At 44.7% G+C, this 24,530-nt stretch overlaps 1 protein-coding gene across 1 annotated transcript; it reads left to right on the plus strand.

The window, feature by feature from the left end:
* The first annotated feature begins 8,046 nt into the window (after positions 1–8,046).
* Positions 8,047–12,733, plus strand: Il5 (interleukin 5). The gene is made up of 4 exons (XM_050157720.1): positions 8,047–8,953; positions 9,447–9,479; positions 11,339–11,467; positions 11,543–12,733. Exons 1-4 carry the CDS (start codon positions 8,816–8,818, stop codon positions 11,639–11,641), a joined length of 399 nt encoding a protein of 132 aa, XP_050013677.1. The 5' UTR covers positions 8,047–8,815; the 3' UTR covers positions 11,642–12,733.
* The last annotated feature ends 11,797 nt before the right edge of the window (positions 12,734–24,530 follow it).

The following is a 24,530-nucleotide window of genomic DNA, read 5'->3' on the forward strand; positions in this document are numbered from 1 at the left end:
AAAAAAAAAAAAAAAAAAAAAAAAAAAAAACACCCGGGCTACGTAGAGAGTTTATCTCATATATCCAGCCTAGGATATACGACTCAAAAACAGAAACAGCAAAACAAACAATCATGAATTCTTTTTTAATTAATTAATTTTTATTGTGTGTGCATTGGTGTTATGCCTGCAGGTATGTCCACGTGAGGGAGCTGGATCAGCTAGAATGGAGTTACAGACAGTTGTCAAGCACAAATGCTACAAGGAGGTTTCTGATGGAATTATTTAAGACTGTGACATCCTGGAGGCAAGTGTAATAGCAGAAAGCTAGGAAACGGTGAGGCAAGTGGAGACACTACTTTCATATCATATGAGATGAGCTTTAAACTCTTAAGAAAATGACACAGAAATATGAACAAAAAACAATAGGCAGGAAAGATTAACATAAGCTTCACATATTCATTGATAACCACCCCTTAAATTGTCCATAAGTTAGTAAAGATGAGGGGAAATCACCAAAAAACTGATAGTTGCTCCTGCCAAGGGAACGTCTCTCACACACACACACACACTCACTCACACTCATCTTAAAGCTAGGTTTAGGGATAGAAGGCTAAAGGTTAAAATAGAGTCAAGAGGCAATTTGCATTTTGTCACTGCAGAAACTTCAGAGGATCCTGCCCAGTTGATTGATTAGAATCAGCTCCTGGAAAAGTCATCTGACCTGAAAAGCTATCATAGTGAAAACCACAGTTGTTGAAAGACCGTTGCCAATCTATAACCCATCAAAGGAGATAAAGGGCTTAGGGTAGAAAGGATGAATGCCACCCTCGAGTGTGCCCTTTCAAATGTGTGTTCCTACACACATGCACAGCTAAATGACTATTAACTTTGTTCTTTCTATTTCAATTTTTAGTGTCATTATTCTAATTTAGTGTCAGCATTCATTGTCTCTTTGTATAGTCACCAGTTCTTAAAGATTCAGATTACTGACTGGTAATTTATTTCTGTAGGTTATATGTATAATACTATAGATTATAAACTGGACATTGTGGTGAACACTTTTAACCCAGCACTCAAGAGGCAGAGGCAGCAGATCTCTGTGAGATTGAGGCCAGCCTGGTCTACACATAAAGTTCCAGGACAGCCAGGGCTACACAGTGAGACCCTGCATCAAAAAATGAAATAGATTATTTTTTCTTTGTTTTTGAGACAGTTTACGTAGCTCAGGTTGGCCTCACCCTTACTCTGTGGCTGAATTTGGCTTTGAATCTCTGCCTCCACCTCTCAAGTGGTAGGATTCCAGGTTGCACCACCATGCTTGGGTCAATAACACAGGTTTTAAATTTTTTCTCAGTTTCCCTTGGCTTGGTTATGATAGTCAACCCTTACGGTTCGACTTTGCCTTTTTGCCAAGACTCTTCCCAAACTTGTTCTTGTTTCAGTTTCCCAACTGTAGACAACAGACGCTAAGAATCTCTACAGCATTCATACTAATTTGTCCGACTAATACCATCTTCAATCAAGAACCTGCTTGTTCATCTATGTATTCAGTAATATTGAGTGCCTACAGCAGAATCTATGATGTAGCCCTGGCTAGCCTGGAGCTCACTATGCAGACCCTGCTGGCCTCCAACTCAGAGTTTCAGCTGCTTCTGCCCCCAGAGTGCTAAGATTAAAAGAGTGCACTACATGACAGACCCTCAGCCCTCCTTTTTATTTCGAGGCAGGACCTCACTAAATAATCCAGGGAAGACTTGAACTTATATCCTCCCGCCATGGTGTCCCACTTAACTGGCATTTAATTTTGTTTGTGCCATTAGGCCCCTACTTTTTTTTAAAAAAATACATTTATTCGTTTATTTCTGGTGTGTGTGTGGACGTGGGCATGCATGTGGCATGCTGCATGTATGGAGGTCAAAGGACAAGCTTCAGAGTAGACTCTGCCTTCACTGCGTGGATTCTAGGGACAGAAGTCATGTTTGGCAGCAAGAGTCTTTACCTCCAGAGCCAGCTCACTGGCCCACATAATCTTTTTAGCAGTAAAAGTAAAAAATGTTCATTAACTTTTTCAACTGGCATTTTTTTTATATGACTTTAAAAAACGGTCTTAGGTTTACAGAAAAGCGATAAGGGTATTGTGGAGAATCCAGGTCTGCCCTGGGAAACGGGTCCATTCATCCATCACAAGAGGAGAACCAAGACTGTACACTGCTGGACTCGGGGGTTTTCTGGAGGCTGTTTTGCTTGCGTTCCTGGATCTGAACCAGGGCAGCACATCCCGAGCACTCACTGCGTCTCGCAGATGCCACAGGCTGTGACCGTGTCTGAGTCTGTCCTTGTATATGATGACCTTCATGGTTTTGGGTGAGCACTGGCCAGGTGCTGTGTCTTTCCACTCGGGTGTGTGTGGTATCTTGCTCATGGTTAGGCAGAAGTCATGGTTTGGAGGAGGAAGACCACAGAGATAATATGCCACTCTTATCATGTCATATCAAAGGTTCGTGTTCTAATATGACTGATCACTGTCAGGCTGGTCATTACCCACTCAAGGCTTGCCTTCATCAGATTTCTTCACTGTAGTTTTTTTCTCTTATCTTCGTCTTTCTAGACTAATCTTTATTTTGGTTTGGGACCCTTAGTGTTTTGAGGTAGGGTCTCATGTAGGCCAGGCTAGACTGGAAACTTCTGTATAGCCTCTGCCTTCCCAGGGCAAGACGGAGTCGCATTTTATATCCTATTTGGCCTGAAACTCAAAAGGTAGCCTCAATTTCGTAGAAATCTCCCTGCCTCGGCTTCCTAATTGTTAGACTTACAGGCGTATGCCACCACCATTGGCTCTCATATCAATCTTATAAATAAAAACACTAATGTGCAATCATAAGGAAAAGGCTCGCCGGCCATCTCTTCGAGAATGGAGTCCCTAGGTAATTTATTTGAAATTGTCCTACAAAGGAGATTAAAATAATTAATCTGGACGCTGGAGAGATGGCCCAGTGACCTAAGGTGTGCTTACCCCCCAGTCTGCTGGCCTGACTTTCAACCCAGAGATGCACATGGCGGAAGGAGAGAACCAACTCCCGAAAGCCATCCTCTGACCTCCATATGAGATGGCTCACCTATTAGGGTGCTTGCTACCAAGCCCAATGACCTGAGTTTATTCCCTGAACACACATGGTAGAAGGAAAGAATTGCCTCCCACAAGCTCTACTCTGATCTCCACCCCCATACCTTAGCATGCTCAAGTATACACAGCTCCATGCACGCAAACACGCACACAAACACGCACACATAGACACACATACAGGCAATGGTAATAAATACTCTGCCTACTCTAAGATAGCTTGCAATCACACTGAGGAGATTAAACTCACAGAGGAAAGTTAGTAACATCGCTTTCTGAGAAATGTGATTTGGAGCTGGGGTGGTGCACACTTGTAATCTGTACTCCCAATATTGAGATGCTAAAGCTGGGAGATAGAGAATTTGAGGCCCGTCTGAGCTATTGTGCCAGAGTCTCCATCTCAAAAGAAAAGAGAGGGGAGGTGAGAGGTGGGAAGGAACGTGGTACAGTGATGTCCACCTGTAATCCCAGCACTTGGAGGATGGAGGCAGGAGAATCAGGTCAAGATCATCCTTAGCTACATAATGAGGTAAAAGTCAGGGTAGCATACGCAAGACCTTATATCCGAAAAAGAAAAGAAAAATATTTTACACATGTACATACACAGCAGTCAAGAGAGGGAAGAGGGGCCAGAGAGATGGCCGGGGCTGGAGAGATTGCTCAGTGGTTAAGAGCATTTGCTGTTTTTAAAGAGGACCCAGGTTCAATTCCCAACACCCATGTCAAGCAGATGACAACTTCCTGTAATTCCAGTTCCAAGGAAGCTGATATCCTCGTCCAGGCTCTATGAGAACCTGCAAACATGTGGTGCACAACACATACTCAGACACACACACACACACACACACACACACACACACACACACACAGACAGGTGTATGCACATGAAATAATTTTTTTTTAAAAGAGGGAAGAAACTCGAGCATCCATCAGCAGAAAGATGGACAAGCAACAGGATCGGAGTGTTATTTAGCAGGGCAGATAAGTCTCACACGTGCTGGAACACGGATGGACTCTGAAGTCAGATGCACTAGACAAGTCACAAAAGACAACAGTGTATCATCGGGCTGTAGTGGAGCCCAGGGAATCAGAAAGCAGAAGGGTGACTGGCGGGGTTGGCAGGATTTCTGACAACAGATACAGAGTTTCTTCTGTTTTGCAAGATGATAAGTCTGTTTTGTTTTGCTTTTGTTTTTGCATATGATGCTACTGGACCCAATACTTACTAGCTAAGATGAAACATTTCAAGTTACAGTGTATTTCTTTACAATTTAAAAAAAAATTAAAGAAATAGCGTGTTGAGCCCACAAGGCAGCACACACCTGTCGTTCAAGCACTCAGCAGACAGAGACGGGGATCAGGAGTTAAGGAATACACACAGCAAGCTCACAACCAGTCTGGGATATCTCAAACAAGCAAATGAACAAAAAATACAGTTTTGAACAGGAAATATTTTTTCTAAGTAGGGAATCAGCATATGCATAGTAAGTGAGGTTTTAGGTTTTTGGGTTTTTTGGTTGGTTGGTTGGTTGGTTTTGGTTTTTCAAGAACAGGAGTTCTCTGTGTAACAGCTCTGGCTCTCCTGGAACTAATTCTTGTAGATCAGGCTGGCCTCAAACTCAGAGATCCGCCTGCCTCTGACTCCGGAGTGCTGGGATTAAAGGTGTGTGCCACCACCACCCAGCTTGAGTTTCTTTTTAAAACTGAGTGTCTGGAAACATGAACCCATGGAAGTCATATGGCAATAGCTGAGCTGCAGCTGAGGGTCCACTCGGGGACAGATGACCTGTGTCATACTTCAATGTCGACCTTAGCACCTTCATTTTGTAAATAGAGCCTTTCCAGCCTTTCCCATGTCATCCTTTTCAAAGCCAGCTAATATTAACTTCCCTAGAAACAGTGAGCTGTTGCTGTGTTTTCCCTGCTTACTTTATGGCTAGCGTGTGGACTTTTCAATCTGCTACTCCCTCCACAGCCTGTGCAACTCTATCATGGGGTTGAATCACTCAGGAAGCTTGTCGAAGTTGCTACAATTGCAAATTATTTGGCAATTCCCCGGAAGCCTTCATCTAAGCCCACACTTTCTCAGTGCAGTCAGAAGGCGTCAGAAGGGAAATAAAATTATTGTATCATAACCTCTGGGGGAAAGTCAGGGCCTGAGAGAGCTAAGCTTGGGTTTTGAGATCATCATTTTAGGCCCACTGTGGTCCCTACTTCACTGCTAACAGGTTTGATGAAGTGAGCCAGTATCTCTCCCACAACACAAGGGAAATGTCTCTCAAGTGTTCATCTCAGACACGTCTAGCCAGGAGCCCAAATACATGAAAATGTACCATACAGTATATACATGAAAATGTACCATACAGTATATACATGAAAATGTACCATACAGTATATACATGAAAATGTACCATACAGTATATTCATGAAAATGTAACACACACACACAGTGCACAGGTGGCTATATGCTACTTTGAAAAAGGATCCTGCCTAAGAATTTGTGTTTGTGGCTGGCTGGAGAGATGGCTCATTGGTGAAGAACACCAATTGCTCTTCCAGAGGACCAGGGTTTGATTCCCAGCATCCACATGGCAGCTCACACCTGTCTATAATTCCAAGATTAGGCACAGAAACACACCAGTACACACAAAATAAAAAAATAAGTTTTTTTTTTTTAAAAAAAAAAGAATTTGTGTTTGATTGTGGGATTACGGATCTAAGCCTAAGGATCAAAAGACTGACTCCCCTGATAACACATATTCATGCACAGCCAACCCTCGATATGAAAGGACTGCTCAGTCTCGGGGGACATACAGGAGAGGCCATGTGCCCACACGTTGCCTGTTTGTGATATATTTGTTTCTTTCCCAGCATCTACAAACCTCTTACAATGGACCTGAGCTACCACGATGCTCAGCTGTGTGGTTTGGATGGGATGATGTCTGCTTCTCGCCCAGGAAGGACAAGCAGTGTATCCCACAGGCTTAGTCACAGGTCCATGGTGAACATATGACCCTCCTTTCCAAGTTTCTCCCTTTATTTCATTGCTGGATGTTAATTGTATAAAATGAGGGGTTTCGTTGTGATGTTTTCTTACATGTTTATAATGTTCTCGATCGTCTGTACGTCTTCCTTTCTCATCTCCTTCCTTCTTCCTGCTAGTTCCTCCTCTTTCCAAACAGAGGTTGGGTTGTTTGAATGCTATTGTTATTTGAGTTTTGGGCTTTTGGGTTCTAGACAGAGCCTCATGCAACCTATGCAGGCTCAAATTCACTATGTAGCTGAGGTTGGCCTTGAAATCCTGATCCTCCTGCTTCAAATTCCCAAATGCCAGGGTTATAGACCTTAGGCACCGTGTTTTGCTAGAGACTGAACTGTTCTTTGTTTTTAATCCATGTTTCTGTTGACATTAATCAGTTATACACAGTAATGGATTCCATTATGACATTTTTATACAATTAGATGATGCATCAGCCAAACCCACCCCATTTCCCTTGTTCCCAATCCTCTCCCCTTTCCAAACAACACTCCTTCCTGTCTTCTGGTTCCCTTCTGGTGATAGTCTTTCTTTAGGATCACAGGCACCTTGCCAGAGGCGATATCACGGAAGAACTCAGCTCTTCATGACCCATCAACCTTTAACTGCAACAGCATCTACATCCTCAGGTGCGGCCCCAGGAGCCTCTCTCTCCTCCACGATAGGATGTTGATGTACCCAATCTAGTGCAGGTGATTACTACAGCTACATAATGCCCAGACATCAGCATTCCACACAGCTTCTACCACTTCCTCAAACGCTCACATTTTGTCCATTCCTTCTTGTCCACTCCTGCAGTGTTTCCTGAGCACTGGAGGTCATGATCTAGATTCCCCCTTTGGGGAATGAGCATCCAATAGTCATTCTCAGCGCCTTGACCAGTTATGGGTCTCTACAATTATAACTGGCCACCTTAAAGAGAAGTGTCCCTGACCAGCCTGACAGCAGCACTGATCTACGGGATACACATAGTTACTTAGAAGACAACCTGACAGGTATATCATATCCATTTAACAAAACAACAGAACCACTTTCCCTGCCCAGACCTATCACCCAGCTGGAAGCTTTAGACCAAGCTTCCTGTGCATTCCTTCCTGAGGAGGGGCCTCAAACCTACTCACTAAGCTACCGGTTGCTTGTAACAGACTTACCACTGGTACACCGGAGGGTACAACTTACTTGGTCGGTTGGCCTGTGCAAACAGGACCCATCAGTAAGACTGTTGATACAACTCTCCCTCAGGAGCCAACAGAATACTTCCCAGTCCTATGAGTGCTAGCCAGCTGGGAGAAAGTTTTCAACTCGGTTCCAGTTTGATTTCTCTGCACCTTGAAACCAGGGAGCGCAGCCGAGACTGAATTGTTTTGATTGAACAAGGAGATAAAGAACCACTGGAGGCAGGTGCAGTGGGGTATGCCTGACACAGGGCTTGGGAGGCTGAGGGCCACAGGAGCAGGCAGTAATGGACAGTTTGGGCTACGTAGTCAGGCTGGTCAGGGACACTTCCCTTTAAAGTGGCCAGTTATAATTGTAGAGACCCGTAACTGGTCAAGGACCTGAGAATGGGTGACTATTGGATGCTCATTCCCCAAAGGGGGAATCTAGATCATGACCTCCAGTGCTCAGGAAACACTGTAGGAGTGGACAATAAACCCACACCACACATGAAAGAAAGAGAGAAGGAAGGGAAAGGAAAGGAAAGGAAAGGAAAGGAAAGGAAAGGAAAGGAAAGGCAAGGCAAGGCAAGGCAAGGCAAGGCAAGGCAAGGCAAGGCAAGGCAAGGCAAGGCAAGGCAAGGCAAGGCAAGGCAAGGCAAGGCAAGGCAAGGCAAGGCAAAGGCAAAGCTTGAGAGAGAGAGAGAGAGAGAGAGAGAGAGAGAGAGAGAGAGAGAGCCAGGAGTCCTGATGTCACCCTGGGACCCCCACAGAGAGTGGCTTGAAAACTGGGTCAAGGTTGAGCCACCAGAGCAGCACAGGAAGGAGCCTCTGCCCTGCACTGTCTCTTATAGGAACCAACAAGCCTTCTGCTTATCTTCCCCCCGGGTTGAGTTAGACTTTTGGTTATCGAGAACACACAGAATGTTGATCAAAAACCTACACTGTGTAACTTCACACCGCCGGACTCTCTAATCAGTGTCTTCCCCAGAGTATTTCCAGTTCTGAAGCACAGATAATTCCAGCTTCAGCCAGTGGAGTTTAGTTCAACTGAGAAGATCCCCTCCTGTCCCTTTGCTCTTCGGTGGCTTGAAACAGGGTCTCATGTGTTCCAGGCTGACCTCACATTTGCTGGGCAGCCAAGGATGCCCCTCACCTCCTGATCCTCCTGATTTTACCTCCCACACCCACTGGTGTGCATCGTCACACCCAGGGAGACATTCCCAATATTCCTATCAGTGTGGATCAAGGTCATAGAAATTTTCTTTTGTCATAAAAAATGCTTTTTAAACAGGGGTAGGGGTAGAGATGTTGACTAGTATGAGAAAAAAATGCATTTTTCTCTGAAGACCCAAGGAAGGGATTGGAAACAATGAGTTCCGCTACTTGCCTTTATTAGGCATCGTCTATCTGATTGTTAGAAATTATTCATTTCCTCAAAGAGAGAATAAATTGCTTGGGGATGCAGCCCTGCTCTGCACTCTTCCTTTGCTAAAGGCCAACGCCGAAAGCTTCAGAATCATGAGGGTGCTTCTGCACTGGAGTGTTCTAACTCTCGCCTGTGTCTGGACCATCGCTATGGAGATTCCTATGAGCACAGTGGTGAAAGAGACCTTGATACAACTGGCCATGCACCGAGCTCTCCTAACAAGCAATGAGGTAAAGGACGACTTTTATTTCTGCGGTTTGGTTTGGTTTTCAAGATAGGGTCTTGCTATGCAGCCCTGACTGACCTCAAACTTGCTGTGTAGACCAAGCTGTCCCAGTTCCTAGGAGATCCTCTTGCCTCTGTCTCCCACCTCTACGGGGTCTTAAAAAATGCTTAATAGCTGGGTGTGGTGGTTGCCGCCTTTAATGCCAGCACTCAGAGGCAGAGGCAGGTGGATCTTTGTGATTTCAAGGCTAGCTTGGTCTACACAGCAAGTTCTGGGCCAGCCAGAGCTACACACTGAGACCCTAACTCAAAATAGTTTTTTTTTTTTTAAAAAAAGCATTAATAATTTATGGCAGTTCATTCCCACACATAAAGATCTGCTATACATAATGCAATTATGAGTGTGTTAGTGCACAGGGGATTACAGTGTCAGAGCAAGCGCAGCATTAAAACAGCCACAAATGCTTTAGAAATGACCTTATACTCTCTTTATTGCAGACGGTGAGGCTTCCTGTTCCTACTCATAAAAATGTAAGTTATGTTTCAGCGCAATGATTGCATAAATAAGTCCACTCCACACACTAATCTACAAGTCATTTGCTTCTTGCTTTGTGGTGTTGTGTCTGGGTGGGCATCTCACCAGCTTCCAAGCTCCGGGGTTCGAGTGATCCTCTTGCCCCAGCACAAGTAGCTGGGACACAGGCCTGGGCCACCACACCTAGCTAATGGTTTGTTTTCAGTTAAAACTGTCTGATTTCCTTTGACATTTGTTATGTGGGTGAATGTGGAGGCATATGCTTATAAATATGAAGACTAAGGGACAGAACGGCAAATGATGTAATCCCAGCACTTGAGAGCTGAGGCAAAGGCAGCATGGGTCTGAGGCCAGCTTCGGCAATATAAATTCAAAGCCTACCTGGATTACACAACCAGAACCTGTACCAAAAACAACAAACAAACAAACACGAAAGGGTTGGAGATATAGCTCCATTAATAGAGTGTCTAATATACACCAAGCTTTGGGTTCATTCTTCAGCACCCCATAAACTAGGCATGGTAGTGCATGCCTGTAATCTCAGCAATTGGAAAATGGGAGCAGGAGGACCAGAGGTTCAAGGTCATTCGCAGCCAGATATTAAGCCAGAGGCCAGCCTGGGCTATGAGACACCCAAAGGCCATTAACCAATCAATATCAGGAATGACTCTGAGCTAGCAGAGTCTGTTATGTATGTGGTCAGCTAACTAAGCCTCTCATCAAGGATTCTCTGCCCGATTCCACACTTGGCAAGAGGTCCTGCTAGGCTCTGCTTGGTTCTGCCTATGCTTTTCTTCATCCCAGTGCCTTTCTTTATTTTCTTTTTCTTGATTCACATAACTGAGGATCAGCCCAGGGCAGGTGTGCAGGACAAGCACTCTACCAGTGAGTTCCAGACCCAGCCCACTCTAAAATCTTTCTGAGAGATAACGTAAAGATATACCTTAGGGTTAGATTCCTTTTATTTATTTTTATTTTACGTGTATGAGTATTTTGCCTGCATATATGTATGTGTTCCACACGTGTGTCTGGTGTCCCCGAAAGCTAATCGGGCATCGGATCGCCTGGGACTGGAACTACAGATGGTTGTGAGTCACCACGTGGGTGCTGGGAACTGAACCTGCGTCCTCAGCAAGAGCATCAAGCGCTCTTAACCATTGAGCCACCTCGCCAGCTCAGAGGGCTATATTCTTAGGCAATGATTGGCAGACATAAAAAGTATAATTAATCCCTCTATTAGTAACTTCTACATGGTTAAATGAATATGACTATGTAATGATATTGTATACATTTGTGTGTATATATATATATTATTCTAGTGTAAAATACATTATTTCATTATTCTAAATAGAAAGGAATCACCAGCCTTTCTAGGAATTCAAAAGAAATACTGGGCTGGGTATGGGGCCACTTACCTTTAGTCCCAGGACTCAGATGGTTATGAGCCACCACAAGGGTGTTGGGAACTGAACCCAGGTTGTCTGCAAGAGCAATCAACGACCGTAACCACTGAGCCATCTCTCCAGATCAAAGCCTAACTTTGGTTTTGATTTTTCTTTTTGAAACAGACCCAACAGCACTGGCTGTCCTCAAACTCTGAGTTTCAGGGGCTAGCCTTGGTCTTGATCCTCTTACCTCCACCTCCTGAATGCTGGGATTACAGATAAACCCCACTAAGTCTCCGATGATCTCTTTCTTTTCTTTCTTTCTTTTTTTTTTTAACACTGATGCATTTTAGTTGCACGCATTCCTTGCATATAGCATGATATTTTGAACTATGTGTACTTTGCGGGCTGGCTGATACGGCTGGTGCTTCCCCTTGTTCCATTGGCTTTTGATAACCTTCCTCTTTCAGCACCAGCTGTGCACTGGCGAAATCTTCCAGGGGCTAGACATGCTGAAGAACCAGACTGTCCGTGGCGGTACCGTGGAAACGCTATTCCAAAACTTGTCGTTAATAAAGAAATACATTGACCGCCAGAAAGTAAGTTTCCCGGGATCCCTGCGGGTCTGGCGGCACCTGCTCCCCCAGGAGCTGATGACTGTCTTCTTTTCCCAGGAGCGGTGTGGCGAGGAGAGGCGGAGAACACGGCAGTTCCTGGATTACCTGCAGGAGTTTCTTGGTGTGCTGAGTACGGAGTGGACGATGGAAGACTGAGACAGGGCTCCGTGAAGACGGGGCTTCAGATTTGATTTGCAGTTAGTTTTTTTTTTTTTAAACTGACGCATAAAAGCCACAAGATTGAAAAATTAAGGGTTACCACACACTGTTTCCACTCATAATTACATCATGCAGTCAAGTTAAACCTATCTATGTTCTCAAATACTGATCATTTGCATATAACCAAATATTTAACGTTCTTCTCGTATATGTGTAACAAAAACTGGTGTAGTTCAGGCTGGGCTCAACTGAGCTACATTCCCTAGCCCTCGCCCCCTTTCTGGAGACTCAGTGTATAGTCAAGGGTGACTCTGATCCATTCAGAAGCAGGAGGATCACACCCACACACACACTCCAACATCCTTTCTCCTGGCCATCTGAGAAAGACTGTAGCTCTTTTGGCGGGGACTACCACACCAGGGCTTCCTGCTCCTGTCTAACTTCAGGGTAGTGCCCATTACCAGCGTCTCCTCAACTCCCTGCTGTCTCTCCAGTCTCCAGAAACCCCACTTCTACTCCCAATTTCTATGAGGTTAACTTTTCTTATGTTCTTATGTATGAACCCGATTGTGTCAGGATCGTCCCTCTGTGCCCGGAGTAGCCAGATACTGGAGAAGGAAAAGGCCATCTCAGTGCAGTGAGAACGAGAGCCAACCACATGTTGGACCTTGCTTTTCGGTGTAACTGAACTTTAGAAGCAAAGTAAACGCTTTGTGTATACTGCAACTTTAGGAGCCCACACAAGCAGAAAGCACCAAATGCTTGCTATGTGATTCAGGCTTCTGGGTCACTGAAGAAGTCTCCCTCTAGTTTACTCCAGGAAAAATAGATGTTTGCTTTTATTTAATTCTGTAAGATGTCCATATTATTTATGATGTGTTTAAGGATTCAGTAAGTTAATATTTATTGCGATTTATGCGATATTCTAATAAAGCGAAAGGCGCAACTCTCGGTCAGTCTGCTACTTGTCTTTTCTAATGCTGGAGGCATACAGTGTCCCTGCATGATGTTCAGAAGAGGGTCTGAGGACATGCTCGCTGAGCACCCGAGCTCCTTAGAGTTTCTGGGAGTTCCAAAGGTGGAAGTGACCCAGCAGGACTTGGTAGAGATATTAGGAGCCGGGACAGGGGCTGGGACTGAGCCTGGATCTCCCTGCGCAAACTGTATGACTAGATGAGTGAGTTTAAGAGCAAAGGAATGAATGAGAGGATGAACGAGTGGGGAAATGGCTCCGCTGGGGAAGTACTTGCTATGCACGCACTGCAGAAAGGAGGGTATGGTGGGGGCAAGCGTGTAATCCCAGCTCTGGGAGGCAGAGATGGGCGCATCCCTGGGGCTCTCTAGTCTTCCAACCTAGATGAATTGGTGAGTTCTGGATCAATGAGAGATCCTGTCTCAAAAAGCAAGGTGGATGGTATCCTGAGGACGGACACCTGAGGTTGAGAGAGAGAGAGAGAGAGAGAGAGAGAGAGAGAGAGAGAGAGAGAATATATATATGGGTCCTTCCCCCAGGACTGGATCTAGAATTAAAATGTGTTAAAGCTTACCCTGAGATGGAGCAGGTTTGGGAACCCATAGCTTAATTTCTCCCAACTACTGAGAATTTGGCTGATCAGTTTCAAGCCCAGTTCTTGAAGGAAACTAGAAATGTTTTTGTTGATGGCTTTGTGCCCGGAGGGAAGTTCTCCCTCCCTGCAAAGCTGAGTGTCATGTCTCCCCAATTCCAGCTACAAGAGTCACTGAGTCCCCATGTCACTGCTGGGCATAAAAACCTCTGTGGCCTAATACTGTTCAAGCGCCTTCCCAGGTCATATGATGGTGAACTCTGCCCAGGAGCCTCGTTCTTTTTCTTTCAAAACAGGAACATTTTTGTGTATTATATCTCAGCTCCAGCTCTTTTTCCCATTTCTTACAGCATGAAATGTCTGAGCATGCGTGTTGTATGTACAGGGGCCTGTGGGGGCCAGAGGAAGATGCTGGGTGTTGTTCTCCACCTCTCCACCTCCTTCCTTTGAGACAGAGTCTCTTGCTGAGCATGGAGTTTCCCATTTTTGGCTAGACTGGCAGCCAGCAAGCCCCAGTGAACCCTCTGTCTCTGCTCAGTTAGCCCCTTTGTCGTTATAGGCAGGCATGGCCATGTCTGGCTTTTTATGCGGTTGCTAGAGACTCAAACTCTGGTCCTCAGGGTTACCCGGCAAGCACCCTTACCCACGGAAGTAACTCCTAGATCCTTAGTATTTTTTTACAAGCATGTACTTGGCTTTTTAAATTGTGATAAAATAAAGGTATGTTTATTTATATGCTTACTTACATGTTCAATTTTATTTTTCAATGTAATATTTTTCCTTGAGAATTTCATACCTCTGTGTAATATATTTTGGTCATACCTATTCCCGCTCAAACTCCTGCTGGGCTCCCCCCGCATGTCCTCCTCCCAATTTCAAATCTTCCCCCTCTTCTTTTTTAACTCACTGAGTCCAGTTAGTGCTGCCCCAATGCTCACATGTATGGGCCGCCTACCCGTGGCCACATCCCCAAAGAAAGCTTGCTCTCCCTCCCCCAGCAGGAACATTTCCCTATACTCCTCCACAGTCTCCGGCGCTCACATTCTTGCCGCCCCCTTTCATCTTGTTCCTAAAGCTTTGTGTGTGTGTGTGCGTGTGTGTGTGTGTTACAGGTGTCTCGTTAGGGATGAACACACCTTCATCTTGTTCCTTAAGCTTTGTGTGTGTGCGCGTGTGTTACAGGTGTCTCGTTAGGGATGAACACACCTTCATCTTGTTCCTTAAGCTTTGTGTGCGCATGTGTGCGTGTGTTACAGGTGTCTCATTCAGGGATGAACACACCTTCATCTCGTTCCTTCAGCTTTGATGAGTGTGTGTTACAGGTGTCTCATTCAGGGCTGAACACACACAGTCACTTATTCTCAGCACATGGAGCAGTCAGGACTCTCTGCATTACTACAAGAAAAGAGCTTCTCCGATGACAGATAAAAACAACACTACTCTATGGTAGAAACACACATAGAAGCATAGAAGGCAGTTTGACAACGTGACCATTTAGTAAAACAACAGAAGGTTCCCTGGAGGGTCTATTGTCTTCTGGGGTCCTTGGGCTTCTGACTAGGTTTACGGTGCCAAGCAATGCATTCTACCCTGTAGAGCATGCCTTAAATATGATCAGAAACCACGGTTGGTTACCACCCCTCCAAAAAAGTCATGTTACCATTGCATCAATGGGATCACCTGGCCAGGCAGGTTGGTATTTTAGTATGCAGGGTCCAGGGTACTTTTTGGACTTGGTCTCAAACTCATGATTCTCCTGCCTTGGACTCCCAAGTTGTTGGAATTATAAGCATGAACCACCATGCCCCCATTAAAGAGGTAATGCTTAAAGCAATGCTTCCTGATGGTGAGTAGCAAGTGTGGTTGTAGCTTTGTTTATAAAATATGCTACGTGTCCTCTAGTTGATATTCAGGACCTCTCCAGGTGTGTGTGTGTGTGTGTGTGTGTGTGTGTGTATGAGAGAGAGAGAGAGAGAGAGAGAGAGAGAGAGAGAGAGAGAGAGAGAGAGGGAGGGAGGGAGGGAGGGAGGGAGGGAGGGAGAGAGAGTTCTGGTGTGCTATTAACTGTATTTGCTTGCTTTTCCTTGCACACCTCAGACACTTTCAATCACTGAGCTATATTCCCAGCTCTCTTTTTAATTTCTTTCTTTCTTTATATTTTTTAGTTTTTCGAGACAGGGTTTCTCTGTAGCTTTGGAGCCTGTCCTGGAACTAGCTCTTGTAGACCAGGCTGGCCTCGAACTCACAGAGATCCGCCTGCAGAGGCCTCCCGAGTGCTGGGATTAAAGGCGTGCGCCACCACCGCCCGGCTCTTTTTAATTTCTTATTTTATGAGTGTCTTATAAGTTGTTTTATAAAATTTTATAAAAATTTCTTTTAAAATTATAAAGAAATTATTGTTTCTTATTTTAATTTCTTAAGACAATGTCACACTAAATTGCCCAGGCTACCTTTGAACTCACTGTGTAGTTCAGACAGGTCTTGAAATCGCCATCTTTCTGTCTCAGGCTTCTGGTACCTGGGTCACAGGCCTGCCTTATCAAGAGGAGTGATTGTACTGAGGACGAACCTAAAGACTTGAGGTTGGTTTTTCTGTTGTTACTGTAACAAATACTGAGGTAACTAACTTTACAACCGAAGTGTTTATTTAGGGTCGCAGTTTTGCAGGCCTTAGCCCTTGCTTGATTGACCCTGCTGTTTGGGTCTGTAGGGAGGCACAACATGGTAGCAGTGCCTGGGAGAAGAAACTGTTTACCTCGCGGCGGCAGGGAAACAAAGAGGAGGAGGAAGAAGGGTGGGATTCTACAATCCTCTAAACAACAAGCCTGCAGTGATCCAACTTCCTCCAACAGTTCCCACCTTTGAAAAGTCCCAAAATGTACTAATAGCACCGCAGGTTGGGGTAAGCCTGGGCCTCTGGGTGAACATTTTAAGTCCAAACTATAGCAAGTTTTCTCCGTTGATTGCCTTCATTCTTTTATTTAAAAAGGCGAACTGTTAGCTAGGCATGACGGTACACACTTGGAAAGCTGAGAATAAAGATGACTTCAAGTTCAAAGCAGCCTAAGATATAGGAAGAGACCCATCTCAAAGACACAAACCAGGGTCTGAAGTGATGGCTTAGTGGTTAAGAGCACTCGTGCCGGCAGAGGACCTGAGTTCCGGTCCATGTGGCTCACAGCCATCCCTAACTCCAGGTTGGAGGTTGCCAGAAAACGGTTTGCTTGCAAGGATTAAGCACATTAGTGAGTAACCCCGAGTCACCAACGGAGTATCAGGATCACATTAATAAAAGAAATGAAAGAGCTTCCCCTTGGAGTCATGTGACCAAGAATGAGTACTGAGTTAAATTCCCTACTTCTTCATCTCTGTATCTTCCATCTCCTGTCTGTTGCATGAGTCTGACCTGTGCCTGCCTAAGGACTGACTTGTGAATCTGTCTCTGCATCTGTTGTGTGTCTGTCCCTAATAAAGGGCTTCATTCGGTCTTGTTTTTCTCCCTGAAACAGGGCTTCTCTGTGTAGCCCTAGTTGCCCTGGAACTCCCTCTGTAGACCAGGCTATCGTCAGACTCAAAGATCTGCCTGCCTCTGCCTCTCAAGTACTGGGATTAAAAGTGTGTGCCACCATTCCCTGCTAGCAGACTTAAGTCTTAAGTGACTTCAGGGTATATTATTAGCTCAGCTGTGAGGTTCAGCAAAAGTCCCAGTCTCTGAGAATGTAAGAGATGTCTTCCTCATACTGGATCACCACATTTTCTGTCTTTGGCAGGCACCAGGAATGCATGTGGTGCGTGCACACACAGGCAAGAATTTCATACACGTAAAATAAATAAATCTAAAAGAATTTAAAGAAATGAAGCAACAGTTTGCAATATTAGATGGGAGACACGGCACATTGCTGTAATTTCAGCATCAGGAGGCTGAAGAGGGAAGACTGAAATTTAGGTCAGTCTGAGCTACACAGTGAGCTTGAGGCCAACCTAAGTTACATCATGAAGCTTTGTCTCAGAAAATGTAATATTTGGGGAAGATAAATATATCTCTCAGGGGGCTGGCAAGATGGCTCAGAGGATAAGAGCAGTGGCTGCTCTTCCAGATGTCCTGAGTTCGATTCCCAGCAACCACATGGTGGCTCAAAACCATCTGTAATGAGATCTGGCGCCCTCTTCTGGCCCACAGGGATCCATGTAGGCAGACTATCATATATATATAATAAATAAATTAATTAAAAATATATCTCTCAAAAAATTTCGATGGAAAATCACCTATGAATACACATTCTAGGTAGAAAATAGTTATTGAAGAATTACTGCTCAGTAGGAATAATGACTTTCTAGAACACTCCATGAATTTTCATACATCTGCCTTTTTTTACACTTTCTCATGTAGCCCAGGTTATCCTCAAGTTCTTTTTATTTAAATTTTATTAATTTATATTCTATGTATGAATGTTCCACATGTACACCTGCAGGCCAGAAGAGGACATTAGAATCCACTATAGATGGTTGTGAGCCACCATGTAGTTGCTGGGAATTGAACTCAGGACCTCTGGAAGAGCAGCCAGTGCTCTTAACCACTGAGCCATCATCTCTCTAGCCCTCGAATTCTTAAGCTAAGGGCAACCTTGAATTACTGATCCACCTTCTGAGCGCTGAGACCTCTGAGACCATCACACCTGGTTCATGGCATGCTAGGAACTGAACCCAGGGCTCCAGGCATGCTAGGCAAACACTCTACCAACCACGCTGCATCTCCAGATCCCTTTGTGCCTTTTGTATACCGTTCTGCCTGTTCTGGAACAGCTGTCTCTTCTAAATATGCATTTTATTTCTTATGTGTGCTTTGCCTCCACGTTATGCATACCTGATGCCCACAGAAGCCAGAGAGGGTGTCAGATCCCCTTAGAACCTGAATTACAGACAGTTGAGAATTGCCATGTGGGTACTAGGAATCGAACTCAGGTCCTCTGCAAAAGGTTAAGAGGGCCTCTTAACCACTGAGTCATCTCTCTAGCCCCAAGATTTTTCTTTTGTATTTGTGTATATGTTATGTGTCTGTGTAAGGGTATGCATGCTTAAGTGTAGGTGCCAACAGAGGCTAGAAGAGGCATCAGATTCCCAGAAGCTGGAGTTATGGGTGGTTGTGGAAACATTTAATGAGGTGCTGGGAACCAGACTGGGGTTCCCTGTATGATCAGCAAGCTCTCTTAACAGCTAAGCCTTCTCCTCAGCCCTGGTAGTTGTATTTTCCTGCCTACTGTCAACTGTTGACCCAACGTTGGCCCATAATTAACACTCCAAGTTCATGGTTTACTGCATCCCTCTGGGTGGTGTACATTCCATGGGTAGAGAGACCCACAAAACCCAGAGACCCATATGTGTAATAACAGACTACCACTGCTGTACTCACACCCAGTCATTTCACTGACCCAGAAACCTCCTGTGCCCTGCCTACTCATTCCTGCCTGTGCCCAAGCACTGACAACCGCTATCACCCTGTGCTGACAGCTTTAATGCTTCCAGAATGATGCACATAGAGACTTGTCAGGTGGTTCTTTTTACTAGTGATTCATATTTGGGCTGTGTGTATGTGTGTGTGTGTGTGTGTGTGTGTGTGTGTGTGTGTGTGTGTTTAGACAGCCCTATATAGCCCAGACTGGCCTTGACCTTGCTCGGTTGAAACCCTTCCTCCCCTTTGTCCCCTCTCCTGCCTTCCCATGATGAGAACTCAAGACCTTGAACATGCTAGGTCAGCATTCTACCACCGAGATACATCTCCAGTGTCTCTAATTTCTTCTCTCTCTGTGTGTAGTGTGTGCGTGTGTACACACATGCGTGTGTGTGTGTTCAGGGGCCAGAGGTCAACAGTGAGTGCCTTCCTCTACTGCTCCTCAATTACTTTTTGAGTCAAGGGCACTCACTAAACTCACTGATTGGAGCTCACCATTGTGTAACATTTGCTGCCCAACAATCCCTGACTCCTCCCCCAACCCTGCCCCCTCAGCACTGAGGTTACAGATGTGTGCCAGCTTTGCCCAGCTTTTACATGTGGGTACTCAGGTGCTCAGCTCCTCGTGCTTTCCAGGCAGGCATTTTACATGGTGAGGCTTTGCCCCAGGCCGAGTCTGGTTTTTGTTTGTTTGTTTGTTTGGTTGGTTGGTTTTTTGAGACAGGATTTTTCTGTAGCTTTGGGGCCTGTCCTGGAACTAGCTCTTGTAGACCAGGCTGGCCTCGAACTCACAGAGATCTGCCTGCCTCTGCCTCCTGAGTGCTGGGATTAAAGGCGTGCGCCACCACCAACTGGCCATTTCCTAAAAATTTTTTAGTCATTTTACATACCAACCACAGTTCCCCTTCCCACCCATCTTCTCCCCCAAGCTCCCCATCTGCTCCTCCAAAAGTGTAAGGCTTCCCATGGGGAGTCAACAAAGCCTGGCACATTAAGTGGAGGCAGGACCAAGCCACTTTCCCAGGCATCAAGGCTGAGCAAGGCAAAGCCAGTTCATGCACCAGGGATAAATCCTGGTCCCACTGCCAGGGGCCTCTCAAACAGACTAAACTACACAACTATCGGCCACATGCAGAGAGCCTAGCTCGGTCCCATGCAGGCTCCCCAGCTGTTGAATTCCCACGAGCTCGGGTTGGCTGTCTCTGCGGAGTTCCCCCTCATGATCTTGACAGATTCCCTCCTGCCCCCGCCTTGCTCATATAATCCTTCCTCTCTCTCTTTGACTGGACTACCAGAGCTTGGCCTGGTGCTTGGCTGTGGATCTCTGCATCTGCTTCCATCAGTTACTAGATGAAGGCTCTATGATGACAGTTGGGGTAGTCACCAATCTGATTACAGGGAAGGCTGCTTCAGGCGCCCTCTCCACTCTTACTAGGAGTCTTAGCAGGGGTCATCCGTGTGGATTCCTGGAAATCTCCCTAGCACCCGGTTTCTGCCTAACCCCATAGTGGCTCCCTCTATCAAGATCTCTCTTTCATTGCTCCCCCACTCTGTCCCCCTTAAATCAACCATCCCATTCCCTCATGTTCTCATCCTCAATCCCTCCCCTCAACCACCCCCACCCCCAGGTTACGCAGGAGATCTCATCTATTTGAGTCCCTCTTAGGGTCCTCGTTACCTAGCTTCTCTGGAGCTGTGGGTTGTAGCCTGGCTATCCTTTGCTTTACATCCAGTGTCCACGTATGAGTGAGTACACACCATGTTTGATTTCTGGGTCTGGGTTACCTCACTCAGGATGATTTTTTTCTAGCTCCATCCATTTGCCTGCAAATTTCATGATGTCATTGTTTTCTAACAGCTGTGTAACACTCCATTGTGTATATGTACCACATTTTATTTATCCATTCTTCGGTTGAGGGGCATCTAGGTTGTGTCCAGGTTCTGGCTATTATGAATGATGCTGCTATGAACATAGTTGAGCAGGTGTCCTTTTAAACACTGAACTTAACATTCTGTGAACTGGATGTCCCATGGCGGGCATCCATCCACTGAGCAGACATTGTGATTGCTTTCAGGTTTGGTCATTATAAATGAGGCCTCTATGAACATCCATACACAGGTTTTTCAATCGATGTACATTTCCCCCTTCTTTGGATAGAAAACAAAGAGCACACTCTGTGGAGTCTGATCAAAGCCTGCTTAGCTCTGCAAGAAACTGACCACCGTTCCCTGCGCCACGCTGCATCAACACCGGCAACGAATGAGAGTTTCTGCTTGGTGTACATCGTCACCAGAATCTGGTGGGTCGGCAGGATTTTGGATCTGGGCCATTCCAATAAGTGTATAGTGGTCTCTGGCTTTAACTTGAAATTCCCTGATGACATATGATGTCCTTTTATAGTCTTACTTCCTGTGTCAGGGTTTTCTAGAGAAAACGAACCACTAGAATGATGACATAGTAAGAGGGAGATGGGGTTGGTGATATGGCTCCGGGGCTGGCCACCAAGCTTGATAACCGAAGTTCAATCCTGGGTTCCCACATGATAGAGAGACAGCTCCCACATGTTCCCCTCTGGGTGAGCATTCCTGGCAAGACACGACTAGAAACTTTACACTGGATATCTCAGTTTCATTTCCGCTGCTGTGACAAAATGAGCTGACCAAAAGGAAGCCATGGGAGAAAGGGTTTATTTTCCTTCACAGTCCAGGTTACGGTCCATCACTGCAGAGACGTCAAGGCAACAGGAATAACCCGTCATGTCACAGCCAGTCAAGAGGAGAGACGGCCAGGTTAATACTGTCTACTTAGCAGAATGATAGTAGGGACTATGACCCATCTATTCACAAACACAGCATTAAACTGACTCCTAATGACTTACCATTATTCCTATACAATGCATCTCTCAGCTCTCCAGAAACTTATACTGGCAGTAGTTGGAGATTAACACAGAGATCCACAACTGGTCAAGGTGTGGAGAAGGAGAGACTGTGGGATGCTCAACCTTAAATGGGGCATCTATATCATACACTCCTCCCCAAGAATCAGAGATCCTTACAGAAGAGGAAGTGGAAAGAGCATAAGCCCCAGAGGGAGTGAGCGATTCCAAGGAAGCACAGACACAGTAGGACAGCGACATATGAACTCAGCAATTGTGACAGTATGCACTAGACCTGTGCAAAACCAAGCCTGACCAACCTTCAGCATGGAGAGATGATCGGCACCAAGTCCCACCTCTAGCAGAGGAACTATTGGCAACTGATAGGTGTTGCGAGATGAAGAGTCAGTGTTCTGCAAGAATGTAGCCCCTGGTGGGTCGGCCATGTGTCAGTGGAAGGCCACATATCCAAGAGTATATGGACAGCACAAACTAGACTTGATGGGTTGAAGAGCAAAAGAAAACAAAAAAATATACAAATCGGGTGGGTAGGCAAGTGGGCAGATCTGAAAGGAGTTGGGGAGAGTTGAATATTACCAAAACACATTGTTGGAAATTCTCAAAGAACCATTTTTTTTAAGTGCAGAGAGAAATGGATGCGTGCACGCTTAGTACTCAGCTAACTTCCAGTCTACAGTGGAGAGCTCAAAACTGGTGCTAAGACTTTCAGGATGCATCTTCCCACATCAATGAAGGTGATCAGGACAACCCCCAGGCCAGCATGGCCACGGGCCAGGCACTGGAAGGTTCCACATTGAGGCTCCCTTTTCAAGTGATTCTAGGTTGTGTCAAGTTGACATCGGGACAAGCCATCTCACAGAATACCTTGAGGAGAGTAGTTAATGAGAGAATTCCTAAAAATGAGACCAGGATGTAGGGAAAGAAACCTGTCTGGGGCTAGTAGCCACAGGAGTGGTACCAGATGAGTCATTTACTTCTGAGACTCGGGTGTATGGAGAGTTATGTATGGAGGGGCACTTTGTGACACTGGGACTTCCAATTAAGACACCTGGACAGCCTGCAATGACTTCACGAGGAGGAGGAGGTGATGTGGGATATCCTTCTGTATATGTGTTGCTTTTATTGGTTAATGAATAAAACTGTTTTCCGCCTATGGCAGGGTAGAATATAGCCAGGCTGGAACAGATATAGAAAGAGAGTAGGCGGAGTCAGAGAGACACCACATAGCTGCCAAAGGAGACAGACATCAGATACTTACCAGTAGACCACAGCCTTGTGGTGATACATAGATTAATAGAAATGGGTTAAGATGTAAGACTTGATTAATAAGAATCCTGAGCTATTAGGCCAAGCAGTGTTATAATTAATATAGTTTCTGTGTGATTATTCAGGTCTGGGCAGCCATGAACAAAAGGGAAGCCTCTGTTTACAAAATGGTGCTCACAGTCTGGGGCATGGATCCACATTAGACCTAAAAAAAGGATTAAAAAAAAAAAACCAAGAAGGCTTCTAGACCCACAAAAATGGGAGCCAAGTGCAGCTTCTTGGTAGCTGCATTTTTTTTCCAGATAGACTCTGTTTGCCGGTGACGAGCAGAGGCATGGCTCCTTTAAGAGAAGATGTCCTGACTCGGCATTAGCAGCAAAAACTGTATGGCTTCTTTGAGAGATGGCTTCCTGGTTCGTGCTGGCAGCACAAACAGCTCTGACTCTTTCAGGAGGCTGAGCATTTAAATCGGGTTTGTGAGCAGCATGCTACTAGTTGCTTAATGGTGACATAGACCCGCTGTGTCCCTGGACTTAGAGCGGTGAGCATGGCTAGCAGAGGCAGTGAACACAGCTCTGCCATATTGGACGGGATGAAACAAACAGGCAGGGCCGTGGAATTAGTCCTAGTCATGCCTGCTTAGCATTAAATATTAAAAAAAAAAGTGCTCCTGATCAGAAAATGATTACAGATAGGCAATAAAGACAGATTCAGAAAGAAATGAACCTATAAATGGGTCACAGTGTGTTTAAAAATGTATGTAGGCTTGGGAATGAGAGGGAAAAGAGTATAGACAGTTATAAAAAGAAGTAAATAGTTTTAAAAAATAAGAGTATAGACATAAATTAAAGGAGTAAAGAAAATATTAAAAAACAATAGAGTAAAAAAGCTATGTAAAAATGGAAAACACACAAAGAGTTTGGATTATGTATATTATTGTGTTTAAATTTTTTGACTGTGACTACAGAGAAACATTTGATTCTAGGACTGCTAAGCTAAACCAACATGTACATCTTAAAGGTATCTTGACTTCAAAATTTGAGTCTAAGGATATGTTACTTTGGAAAATAGGTTCTGTTTTTGTTTCCACAGAAGATGAGAACCTGTGATTCCTTCTAGGCTATAATATGATTTGATGGAAGGAGATCCCCTGAAAGGTCTCTACGAACACTAAAAATACTTCACCTAGCAAATAGCAGGAAGCAGTTTGGAGAAAACTATACCCAAATTCCCAAAATGATTGCTTATAAATGTTTATTTTCATTTTAAAGGGGTTAATTATAAATCATAATGGTCATGGTCAATTTCTAAAAAAATAATATTGGGGGATATGATATAAATGAATACTTTACATTGGTATGGATCTTGGTCTTTTGATACAAACTAAGGTCAATCTTGTTGCACTGTGTATATGTATTTCTGCTCTTGTTTAAGGTATTATGTTTGTGCAGCTCATTAAAAAATATAATGTATAATTAAGAAATATAGATTAATAGATAGTCATTTATAACAATCAAACTTTTAGTCTTATTAGTTAGTTTTTCTACATATACAGAGATATATTTCAGTTAGATAGATAATCCTCAACACTTCAAAGACCTACGGAATATGGCATTTAAAATGTTTTAAGAACTTAAACTTTTCTTGACAGTGAGACACATCTCCTGGCAGCACCAATCTGCTTCAGAGAGGTTGATAGCATCAAAGAA

The sequence above is a fragment of the Alexandromys fortis genome, unplaced genomic scaffold (genome assembly GCF_014885135.2).
Source record: "Alexandromys fortis isolate MF-2015 unplaced genomic scaffold, M_Fortis_MF-2015_v1.1 scaffold_103, whole genome shotgun sequence".
Lineage (NCBI taxonomy): Eukaryota > Metazoa > Chordata > Mammalia > Rodentia > Cricetidae > Alexandromys > Alexandromys fortis.

Coding starts and splice junctions, on each gene's coding strand:
- Il5 (XM_050157720.1), top strand. CDS start 8,816: ATGAGGGTGCTTCTGCACTGGAGTGTTCTAACTCTCGCCTGTGTCTGG. Junction 9,480..11,338: donor CTGTTCCTACTCATAAAAAT/GTAAGTTATGTT, acceptor TTCCTCTTTCAG/CACCAGCTGTGCACTGGCGA. Junction 11,468..11,542: donor AATACATTGACCGCCAGAAA/GTAAGTTTCCCG, acceptor TTCTTTTCCCAG/GAGCGGTGTGGCGAGGAGAG.